At 39.0% G+C, this 12,529-nt stretch overlaps 1 protein-coding gene across 3 annotated transcripts in view; it reads right to left on the bottom strand.

The window, feature by feature from the left end:
- LOC111142112 (protein tyrosine phosphatase, receptor type R) overlaps positions 1-12,529 on the bottom strand; it is a 240,409-nt gene that overhangs the window by 98,404 nt on the left and 129,476 nt on the right. For 2 of the 3 annotated variants that reach the window (XM_022495078.1, XM_022495079.1), the window contains exons 4-5: positions 10,223-10,378; positions 2,501-2,611 (exon numbers count right to left, since the gene is read on the bottom strand). In XM_022495078.1, coding sequence (XP_022350786.1) covers positions 2,501-2,611; positions 10,223-10,378 — 267 coding nt within the window. Of the gene's footprint in view, positions 1-2,500; positions 2,612-2,896; positions 2,906-10,222; positions 10,379-12,529 lie in introns of those variants that run through there. The other variant, XM_022495080.1, reaches the window with a different exon arrangement.

Below are 12,529 nucleotides of genomic sequence, written 5' to 3'. Positions count from 1 at the left end.
GCTCGCTCATTGGGTTACACATTCTACGGGTTTTAACAAATCTGTGATGTCATGTAGCCATCACTACAGTGTCACACAGAATAGTTTCACTGCCCAGAAACTCTGTGGCTCTCCACTATTCATCCCCTCCCCCACGACCTTTGGCAACCAATGATCTCTTCACTGTCTCTGTGGTTTTGCCTTTTCCAGAAGGTCAAATACTTGGAATCACACGTATGTCTGCTATTTGATTTAAAAAAAATACTAACTTAATTATTGTCTGTGTCTGCCTTTGGAGTCTAGGCCCCACAAGAAGAGGGACCCCACCGGTCTTGCGCTCTCCTTGGCCACAGCACCAACCACAGGTCCACAGGGGATCCCCTGCAGGAATCTGTGGACTGAATGAGTGGATGGATCTACTTGCGATCTCCTATACTTTTGAAACATTCCTTTCTCGATTTGTTCCAGTAACTTTGGGGCAGACTTATCTAGGTTTCTGACTTTTACATTGGTACTTTGCACTGTTCCCATTCACACTGGGAAAAGAAGAGCTGTTCTCTGGTCTCGAGTGGTTGAGAGTGTGGTCATGACAGCTCCTTTTGCCTCAGGAGACCGATATATGTCCTGTAGGGTTAGCCAGTCATGCTGGAGACATGGGGACTCCTTGAGCTAGAGATGCAGAACTTGGATCGTGTCCTACAAGGTAAAATGAAACTCTGCTTTGCCACTTCCCTCCTTGTCTTTGCTCTGCTCAATCTCACCCCTTTCCTGCCTGAACAATCTCTACTTTTAGCACTCTTTACCCCTTTCTATTCTCCTTTTCCTCTCATCTTTTCATCTGTGAAGCAGAAAAACATCCTAAATATGCCTGACAAGAGAGAAAACAGCACTCAAGGTTTCCTGTTTTAAGGAAAAGAAGACCCAAGTATTTTAAAGTGCAATTAACTGTAACAAAAAAACCATACCTTCTAAAGTACTAAAAAATGTCCAGTGGTCTCTGCCACAGTTTCCCTAAAACCTCCAACTTTGTCTCCCTAATTTTTCCCCCTAATCTCCACCATTTAATACACAAAAACTGATTTTCTTACTCAATTCTTACATTTTCTCATGTTTATTGTGTCACAATTTTTAGAAATCTTCTTTCTACAAATCTTCCCATAGGAGACAGATGCCTCTGGATTCATGATGATGGAAGCTTGAGGATGTCCTTACTACTTCCTACATTCAGACTCGAGGAAATATACCCATCATCACCCTATTGAAGGTCTTAATTGTTTTATATCCTTCAAGTTTAGACCTACACAGCCTCTGTCTTTCCCAACTAAGCTCTAATCTTTCTAACATAAACCCCTTCCTAGCAGGGGAAGCATAAGTGAACAAAAACCAATAAGACACTTAACAACACTGTTGGCTGTGGAAAGAGTAAGTAATTTGTTGTCTTTGGGGGAACATTTAAAAACTAAGAAGGAATATGTTTGAAAATGTACACAATTAAAAAGAATGCAGCACAAAGGAAAAAACATTAAGATCCATTTGTAAACTTCAAATATTTTAAGTTACATCACAGAATTTTCAAAAGAATAGGAAAATCTTACCAATGTATTTGAAAAGTATCTCTTAACTCATCCAATACCAAAGAGCACTTCCTAGTGTAGTGGGTTTATTCTGGGTTCCTTTTTTTTTTAATTAGAAAAGTACTTTTAAAGGCTACATATTTGTAATTTGTACTTTATAGAGCTATTTGCAGTGTATACTTTTATACTTTTTGTATTCATTTATCTAAAAATTTAGTTGACGGTGAATTATGTGGGTTTTGAGCCTATAATCATCTCATTTTAGTGCCTAGAATGTCATAGAATGCTATCCAGGTCTTTTAAAAATAAGGAAATCAACCACTATTGAAGATATAAACTTGCTCCTAAGACATGTTTCTTTTTCAAATTTTTCCTGAGTTCCATCAAGATGATATAAAAGAAAAAATAAAGTAAGCCCAAAGTGTGCCCATGAGACTTTATTGACTTTGAGGGCTCTAGGGATCTGGGTAAATCACTTTTTTTTTTTTAAAGATTTTTTTATTTATTCATTTGACAGATAGAGATCACAAGTAGGTAGAGAGACAGGCAGAGAGAGAGGAGGAAGCAGGCTCCCCGCTGAGCAGAGAGCCCAATGTGGGGCTCGATCCCAGGACCCTGGGATCATGACCTGAGCCGAAGGCAGAGGCTTTAACCCACTGAGCCACCCAGGTGCCCCAGGGTAAATCACTTTTTGAAGCTTCATCCCAGGTTGATCAAGTTACTAAAGGCCCCACTGCAATTGCAACCTTATTCTGCAGGTCAGAATCCATAATTCCATAGGTTTTCCTTACCTATCACTCTGTTGTCAGAGAAACATCCCCAGTCTACCAGGATAGTGGCTTAGCTTCTGTTCCCAGGCTTTTCAACATTCCTTTGAATGGCAGTGTATCCAATAATACTAAGCAGTGGCTCAGTAAGGGATAAAATATAGAAAGAAGCCCACTTACCATCAAACACGTTACTATAATAACAAAGATGCTGAGAAAAATGACAACAGCATAAAATCCTTCTTTGCTCCAGATTTTGTCCGCTTCGTGCTGCCCTTGTAAAACATTTTTCTTTAAAAGCAAAACAGAAAGTCCGACGTTAAAGGAGAGTTTGAGGAGAATGGCATTCTTATCAGACACTAAACATATTTTTAGCTTGATTCCATTCAGTGGAGTAGAACACACCTACCTCCCCCGCAACGAGAGCTGCTTCTCAACCTGATCTAAGACGAGGACTACCATCCGTTTACATTAAGAGATGATTTTATCTCCTGTCCAGGAGCAAGCATGCCTGACATGGCAAATTGGGTCCTGGACTTCGTAAACATCCCTCCACCAGTCTCTCTCAGAAATTACCTGGTTCATAAAGTGAAAGAGCTCTGTTCTTTTCTGTGTTGAAGAAATTGTTTCGGAAGCTTTCTTTACTCTGTGTTAAGTCCCCTCCCACAGCACCAACACCCTGGCTTACGTGCAGCTCTTGACTTTTAAACAAAAGTGAAACAGGTGCAGACAAAACCTCATGATGTCTTTATAAACAGAGCAATAATGTCTACATCATTTCCTTCTTTTTTTTTTCCCTCTCTTTCATCAAATCTTTTTTTCCCCTTTAAATGCAGCCCACTTTGTCAAAATCTGATTGTTTCACCTCGACCATGCCAATTATTAGGATATTATATTTTATTTAAAGCAACAGAGACCATCGGAAAGTCCAGAACTATCTAGTAATAAAAGGTAAAATAAATAGTTTTATTTATGCTTTTTAAATTATTTTGGCTTACCACTTAGTGGGTGAAACAAGGAGAGGAAGTTGAATAAAACGTGAACGAATATCTTAGTTTTATACCTCCTAGTATCACATCTTAGGGTGCAATTAAATTTTATAATTCAGTGAAATTTATAGGTTTATAGTTAAGGAAACTCTAGCTTGCAATCAAATGGTCTATGGTTAGGGTAAACATAAAAGCTAAATCAAGTCAAATGCTTCTGTGCCTCTAAAATTCCATTTTGTTGGGCACCTGGGTGGCTCAGGTGGTTGAGTGTCTGCCTTCTGCTCAGTTCATGATCCCTAGGTCCTGGGATCAAGCCCCACGTCCGGCTCCCAGCTCAGCAGGGAGTCTGTTTCTCCTTCTCCCTCTGCCTCTCCCCCTGCTTGTGCTCTGTCTCTGTATCTCTCTCAAATGAGTAAACAAAAAAAATCTCTAAAATAAAATTCCATTTTGTTAAATATGCCTTTTATTCCCTTTAGTGAGAATAGTTGTCTGTCCTTGGATCTTGTTTCCATCAGTTAAGAAAGATTTGAGCAACAAGATATTAAATGATGAAAAGCCACATGGAGGGAGGTGGTAGGGAATGAGATTCTCTTGGGCACACCAGTGGCTGATGACTGCCCAGTTTAATGTGACTACTGGGGTGACTTCAGCTTAAACTACAGGGAAGAGCCACCTAGCCAATCCTTGTCAACTCACAGGATCATGAGAAATCAATAGCTATCTCAAAAAAAAAAAAAAAAAAAAAGCGCCTTGAACAAAAACCTGTCCTAGTAGGTATCTGAACTTTGAAGTGATTATTAATTATTTTTCAAGACTTTAAAAAAAATAAAATATATTCAATATTTATAATTAGACAAAAAGAATATTTGCCTTAAAAAAACTACTTTATGAAAACTTTTATCCTGGAACTCAAGTGAGTGTTGCTGGGGACTTGAGCAACACAGAATAGAAAGGATCTTAGAGTTCAATTGTGATTATAAAAATGACTTTAAGAAGTTGAATGAATGTCTTAGTTTTATACTTACTAGTGTAACATCCTTTGCTAACATCCTTTGTTTATAAAACACTGATATGGTCACCATAACATCTTGCCAACTTTCTAAGACACAAATTCATAGATATAATAAATGATTTGTATATCTTTTGTATATCTTTTTTAAAAAGATTTTATTTAATTATTTAAGAGAGAGAGAAAGTGAGAGAGAGAGAGAGAGAGAGAGAGCAAGTATGACGAGGGGGGATGGAGGTGGGAGAGAGAAGGAGATACAGGCTCCAAGCTGAGCAGGGAGCCCAACGCGGGGCTCAATCCCAGGACCCTGGGATCATGACCTGAGCTAAAGGCAGACGCTTATCCAATTGAGTCACTCAGGTACCCCGATTTGTATGTCTTATAAAAACATGTAAGTGGTAAGTTGAGGGAGAATCTGAAAATACTCGCCTGATGAAATGAATAGAGACCAAGTATCTGGGGTGCCTGGGTGGCTCAGATAATTACGCTGCTGCCTTCAGCTCAGGTCATGATCTGAGGGTCCTGGGATCAAGCCCCTCATTGGGCTCCCAGCTCAGTAAGAGTCTGCTTCTCCTTTCCCCTCTGCCTCTACCCCTGCTCATACTCTCTCTCTGTATCTCTCTGTCTCAAATGAATAAATAAAATCTTAAAAAAAAAAAAAAAGACGAAACCAATATCCTTCTGGAAAGGAAGTCTTGGATTCAAATGGTGACTTGTTTCTTACTCTTTGACCTCAGCCAGATCATATTTAATGCAATAAATATATATATAGTTTAATTATTATATAATAAATATAGTTTCCAGCTATATTTATAGCTGGAAACTAGTACAAAAGAAAACTCTTGTAGAAATCAGGTATAAACATGGAAATGAGTTTGTTACAGGCAATTAAATAACATCTCTTGCTTGCTATAAAAGCAAACTGGTTAAGCCTTCAAGTAGGTAGCCTAAACTTGTCAAATTCGAGTATGAGGATCAGAGCTTTAGTTCATGTAAAATTTGGATAAAAGGGGTGGTTAGGTGGGTGGAAAGAGATTTTGTGTTCCTAACCTTATTTTCTTCATTTCTTTTTCTTTTTTCTGCTATAGTTCGACACCTCCTAGAACATCAACATGTTCCTTTCTGCTTAAGACAAATCTGTTTTGTTTTCTCTTTTAACCAAAGTGGTGCTGGGGGAAGAATTAACCTCCTACCCCCACTCCTCCACTCCCAGTTAGAAAAGCACATGTTTTGAACTCCTAGAACTTAGTCACTGCACTTTCTTGGTAAATAGATTTCCTTCTGAGTCATGCCATTACTGCTGAGCCCTACTATATTTGTACAGAGATCTAAAAAATTGATAAGGACAAGGTCATAAATGAAAAAGTTAGTAGTTAAGATTCTACAAGACAAAAGATTGTAACCCCCATGAATCTCCAATCTAACCTTTGCCTGAGGGGCCAAGGGTTCAATAATTCAGAGTCTCCATGGTCAGGTCAAGCCCAACGCCCCTGTACCATATTTACTTCTGATTTCACAGCTACAACTCTCTACATTGCTTTGCCCTTTAACTTTGTTGCCGTGAAAAAAGTTGCTACTACTTAAAATTTTAGTCTACTACTTAAAATTTGGGCAGTTTCCTCTATCCATAACACGATATCTCTATATCCTGTTTAATAATTTGATGCACTATAGTTGTTTTATTGTTTGTTTTTTTTTTTTTTAAACCAATTCTGATCCCAAGTGGTGCGAGACATCCCAAATGTTAGGAGAGATGATACGGAGACTTTAGGAGCTAAAGCTTTTGAGAAGAGATGGGCACACAGAATAAGAATGGAACGGAAATATTATAAATTATCTGGCAAATTGGTTGAACTAGGCAGATAAATGAGGTATATCCACCAACAATGTAATTTTGTTTGACAAATGCCCAACTTCCACTGGATTGTGCACAAAGTGAACAGTTCATTGTGAATGATCTGACACATGTTAACAGTAATCACATTTCTCCTCTGTACTGGAGGGCCAGGATGAAAATTCTTTAAATCCCTGGCTCATGTTGCAGTTTCAAGGAACGAACAGTCTCCATACTCATGGGTTACGGTACATATTTATTTGGTGCGTTTTTTTTCTCTTTGGAAATATTCCACGAAAGCTATCATTCAGCACACTGGCCTGTTATTTAAAAAAGGTAACTTTCTCCTTTGAAGCAGAAGACCTGTCAAGAGGGAATAATTGGCAATTATGCAAAAACAGCAAATCCTAAAATCATTTTTTATTATCAGTGTAGAGCTTCGTGTTTCAATAGATTTTAATTAATTAATTATTTAATATTCAAATTCATTTTATAAAAACATCTAAAAATAGAAGTTAAAATAATGAATTTCATTTTATTTCCTTAAGCTTTAACTTACAAGGCAACAGGAAGTCTACTTTTATGTTTACGAGCATCTTATAATAAAATAATGTTGAAGTGCCTACATCATGCTAGGTCATAAAAGAAATAATGTCTTTTCTCCAAATAAAACTTAGATTCAAAGTGAGAACAGATGAATGAACAAAAGTAATTCTCTGTTTGGTATTTTTGTTTCTCACGAGTCTTTTCTTTCTTTCTTTTTTTTTTTAAAGATTTTATTTATTTATTTGACAGACAGAGATCACAAGTAGGCAGAGAGGCAGGCAGAGAGAGCGAGGAAGGGAAGCAGGCTCCCTGCTGAGCAGAGAGCCCGATGCAGGGCTCGATCCCAGGACCCTGAGATCATGACCTGAGCCAAAGGCAGAGGCTTTAACCCCCTGAGCCACCCAGGTGCCCAGTCACGAGTCATTTCTAATAAAAAAAAAACAAACAACAAACAAGCAAATAAAGAAATGACAACAGCAGAAAACACATCCTTCCCTGAAAGTACTTAATGTAAGTTTGGAAATGAATTCTTTGAGACATCATTCACAGTGTTCTATAATCCAAATAAAGGATGAACAACCAAAATACAAATATTCTTTGTTTTTTCCTATTAATAAACATGTTAGTTACTATAGTACAGCTATAACTTTTGGATAAAAATGTGAAAGAATGGGTTGAGGCATAAGCTGTTCTCACACATTAATGACAATAATGACTAAAGACATGAGGAAACTCACGGGATACCATCACCAGCTTAAACAAATATCAACAAATGCTTCCTCAGTGCCCCTGTGGACTATACGTGGCTGAGGCTGCCCATGACCATAGATGGTTTTCTCTTGTTTGCACATTAGAGCTTAGGTCAGAGGGCAATGCTGGGTCCATTCCAGAAGTGCCTGAACAAAGGCCCTCAAACAATCCATCTGTCCTTAATGAAAGGCCTTTTATATCCAATTAGAATACTTCCTAGTCTTCTATGATGTAATAATTTCTAGACTCTAGATTTTCTAGATTTCTAAATTCCTCTATTTTCATAAAATATATCCCATTTTGACCATCAAATACACTTCCATTATTCAAGTGCAGTACAGATCTAAGGTCTACTGTGGGTTAATAGTTCTGTGACAAGCTCCTCATCTTTACTGGGCTGAAGTGTATTGAAAGACAAACACTTGATTTTAACTAGGTTTTGGTATGGTGAGCTTCTCTGGGCTTGCAAATCTGGATGACTCACTTAAACTCAGAATAAAGCAACAGGGAGGGATGCTTATAATATTCACTGAAAGCTTTTAGGAAGAAGAATAAATTAACCCAATGGTCTTCTTAAAGTTTGAAGAATTGTCCTGAGCAAGACAGTGTGCAAGGCCTAGGTCAAGGACCTAGATATGAAAATGGGGTTTGGTTTGAAACAAAAGGGAGGCCCGTCAGAGTCACATGCAGTTAGGTTGGTGAGGGGTTTGGGGGTTACAGCTCACATGGACCCTCTCTTCTTCTCGGAAGCAGGAGGTGGCCTCTTCTTCCTCAAAGCTCTTACAGCTCAGTGTGGTACCGTTACCTACACCTCCCCTATATTCTCCTTGGCGGCTTACGTCTTATTTGCCCTACTAGAATAGAAATTTGTTGAAAGCGAAAATCACATTTTTTTTTTGTTTATTTATTTGTTTGTTTATTCATTTGGTTGTCCAACTTGGATATTATCTACACAACACTCGGCTGTTCGTGTGCCCATCATATGCCAGGTACTGAATGAAGGTTGGGCAGATGGACCGACATAGGCACCAGCCTGGAAGGAAGAGAGGTATGGGGGTGTCCTGGTACCCTCTGAGTCTGGAGTTGCTGATACTAGGAGGATGCTGTTCAACTATTAGAAAGCCCAGTGCACAAAGGACCTCGTATCATATTAAGAAATCCAGACCTGATTCTGTAGCATTTAGGAAGCCAGAGAAGAATCCTGACGTTCGGAGAACATGGCCAGATTTCCTTTTAGAGCGATGACTGTGTGACAAGAGAGAAAAATCCCCTGTGTATGTGACGGGGGGTGGGCAGAGCTTGGAGAGGGCAAGGAGGGGAGCAGACCTTAATGCAGCCAGAGCAGCTGGAGGTGGCTGTTACAGTCATGGTTTGAAGATGAAACACATTTTCATCCTGCCCGAAAAAAAACTGTCCTGCGTTCAAATTATATTTGGTGCCTACTCTAGGTGAGGACTTCCATATGTATTTCTAAAATTTAATTCATATTTCTAGTCTATGAGATAAAAACTATACTTTTTTTTTTAATTGATCCATTTTGGAAAGGAAGAGACTGAGGCTCCGAGAGGCCAATATTAGGCAAAGATTTAATCTCTCTGTGAGATTAAATCACCTGCCCAAGGTCACACGCATCCTAGTGGCTGGCTTTGGGACTCAAATTCAGTCTGGTATCAAAGCTTTCTGCACCACACCTGTGATATTTGCTGAGATGAGAGGCATTGTGCTTTCCTGCAAAGGGGAAGAGACTAGGAATCAAGACGTCTAGATGTCAGATGTTGTTTTATACTCCGCTTGCTTGTCACTTTGATGAAGTCACTTCACTTCAACAGGCCTTACTTTCTGCATCTATAAAATGTTCACGTACATTCCCTCAAGTCTGATTCTATGATTTTGCGGATTTAATTATATATATTTAGGTGATCATTCTAGTGAGTTTGTTACAGTGCGACGAAGCAGAAGTAGTAAAAAAAAAAGGGGGGGGAGGGACTGAATTTATTCAGAAGTGAGGATGGCAGAGACGATGGGGGCAATTTAAAAAATGTCAAATTTATGGGGCACCTGGGTGGCTCAGTGGGTTGAGGCCTCTGCCTTCAGCTCGGGTCATGATCCTAGGGTCCTGGGATCGAGCTCCACTCCAGGCTCTCTGCTCAGCAGAGAGCCTGCTTCCCTCTTTCTCTGCCTGCCTCTCTGCCTACTTGTGATCTCTGTCTGTCAAATAAATAAATAAAATCTTTTAAAAAAAATGTCAAATTTAGAAAACACTATGAAGACTCTATCCACAGTTCTTAAAACAGGGTTCCTTGGGAAACAAAGCAAAGCAAACAAACAAAAATGCATTTCCAATTAATTCCAAAGTTGTGGACAAAGGTGAGTATCTGGTAACCACTTTGACCATGAAGGCAGTGAGGAGTACACCTGTTAAGGAAGAAAGCAGAGTGGTTTTTCTTTGACCCTACAGTTTCAAGCAATCACCTGACAAATATATCCAAATGGTTTCTCTTTGGTATAATTTACTGGTTAAGTCGAAATAAGTTATAAGACCATAAAGATTTAGAGAAGAAAGTGTCTCAGAATGGATCTTTGATGTGAAAATAAATTTCCTTAAGGAATAAACATATTAAGTATGAGGGCCAGAGAATTCTGACCCTTAGGGAGATTTTTATTATCAAATAACACACCATAAACAGTTTTCATTTCGACGCCTCCTGGGATCGAGTTACCCTGTCACACGAACTGTGCATGTTTCTAAATGAAATATCCCATGAATAACATACCTCAGGGGAGACTCCTATAATTCCAAATTGGGATAAACTTTGATGTAAAACATTTATATTAAGTGAACGCAGCACTTCCTCAGACGGCAGAGCATCTGAAGTCCCTCCTTTTCGGTTTACAGGAGACACAAATAGTTCAACACTGTTCTTCTTTTCCTAGTAAAAGCAGATTATTTGTATAGGTTAATAGACATTTTAAACAGCTTTGGGAAATATTTTCACCTTTTCTCTAGAATCATTAAAGAAAATTAGAAGCCTAAAAGCTCCAAAGGCATCTTGGAGATCAGGTTTGCTAGTTATCTGGCACACTTAATATTATCAGCCTGAAGCCTGGAATCTTCCAATGACTTTCTTTCAAGGTTTGTAACTTTGTATTTCCCTAGAAGCTGGTTTAATTGCCACTCCGTATTGTAATTTTTGAAAAACAGCATTCAGACATTCCCAGAGCAATTGTGTTTAAAGAAGTGTTTAAAAAGCAAATGAATTAAAAAAAAAAAAAAAGCAAATGAATTAAATAAAACCTGATGTAACAGTATAATTATTAGCCCTCACGACTCCATATATTTTCCTTATAACCTGTATCAATGTGAGGGCTGGGCTAACTAAGAAAGCTGATGCTAGATGAGCTTTGAAGTTGCTTCCCTGATCCTGTCCCTCACCTCAAATATATTATACTTTTAAAATCTATCCTTGGGGGACGCTTGGGTGGCTCAGTGGGTTAAAGCATCTGCTTTTGGCTCAGGTCATGATCTCAGCGTCCTGGGATCGAGTCCCACATCAGGCTCACTGCTCAGTTCCCTTTTACTCTCCTTCTCCACTCTCCCTCTCTCTCTCTCTCTCAAATAAATAAAATCTTAAAAAAAAAAAAAAAATCTATCCTTGGTAGAAATGCTTACGCTGTGCAGTAATATCCTGATACTTTCTTTTTAGTATTACCTCATTATCTGAAATGGAAACAGAGGATTTCTTACCATAAATGGCTGATATGTCACATACACACACAAAACCAAACACTAAACAAAAATGATACTGTCACTGACAGATTCTCCTTTACAATTTAGATAGTGCCTTTCTAGAGGGAATTGTTGCTGGTCTTTTCTTTTTGATACATAGAGTTCTCTTGTGCTAGAAAATGTTCTTTGAATGCATCTTATCAGTTCAGCCGGGTATAAAAATGCAGTATCATGCTCGCTTTGGTAGCACTTACATTAAAATGCAGTATCAGGGGCACCTAGGTGGCTCAGTGGGTTAAAGCCTCTGCCTTCAGCTCAGGTCATGATCTCAGGATCGAGCCCCCCGCATCGGGCTCTCTGCTCAGCAGGGAGCCTGCTTCCTCCTCTTTCTCTGCCTGCCTCTCTGCCTACTTGTGAACTCTGTCTGTCAAATAATAAATAAATTAATTAATTAAGGGGCGCCTGGGTGGCTCAGTGGGTTAAGCTGCTGCCTTTGGCTCAGGTCATGATCTCGGGGTCCTGGGATCGAGTCCCTCATCGGGCTCTCTGCTCAGCAAGAAGCCTGCTTCCATCTCTCTCTCTCTCTCTCTCTCTGCCTGCATCTCCGTCTACTTGTGATCTCTCTCTGTCAAATAAATAAAATCTTTAAAAAAAAAAAACTCTTAAAAAATTAATTAATTAAATTTAAAAATAAATAAATAAAATGCAATATCAGTATACTAGCAATCCAGAAAAAACATTTCTGGGGACACCTTGGTAGCTCAGTTGGTCAAGCATCTGCCTTCGGCTCAGGTCATGATCTTGGGGTCCTGGAGTCCCACATCAGGCTCCCTTGCTCAGGGGTAAGTTAGTTTCTCCCTCTGCCTGCTGCTCCCTCTGCTTGAACTCACTCTCTCTCACTCTCTGACAAATAAATAAATAAAATCTTTTAAAAAAATTAAGTTAAAAACAACTTCAGTGTTTGCAGGGGACATCAGACAAGAACTAAACATAGCATAATGTTGGTGTAACACATGTTTATAATAATTTAGTTTCTGACCTAGTAACAGCAACGGTAGGAACAGATCACTTGTTTTGTGCCTGACACACTCCTGAGCATGGTAAATCTGTTATCTCATTTAATGCTCAAAACACCTCCGGGGTGGCAGGCCAGAAAGAGCTGCATGATATATTCAGAGTACTAAACGAGAAAAACATGCAGCCAAGAATACTATATCCAGCTAGGCTATCATTGAAAATAGAAGGAGAGATTAAAAGCTTCCAGGACAAACAAAAACTGAAAGAATTGGCAAACACCAAACCAGCTCTACAGGAAATATTGAAAGGGGTCTCTCTTTGCTTAGAGGACCCCTTT

Source organism: Enhydra lutris, unplaced genomic scaffold, assembly GCF_002288905.1.
Source record: "Enhydra lutris kenyoni isolate GAN:26980312 unplaced genomic scaffold, ASM228890v2 scaffoldscaffold7, whole genome shotgun sequence".
In the NCBI taxonomy this organism is placed as follows: domain Eukaryota; kingdom Metazoa; phylum Chordata; class Mammalia; order Carnivora; family Mustelidae; genus Enhydra; species Enhydra lutris.
The sequence above is the reverse complement of the archived record's forward strand: the minus strand, read 5'-3'. Positions and strand labels throughout refer to the sequence as shown.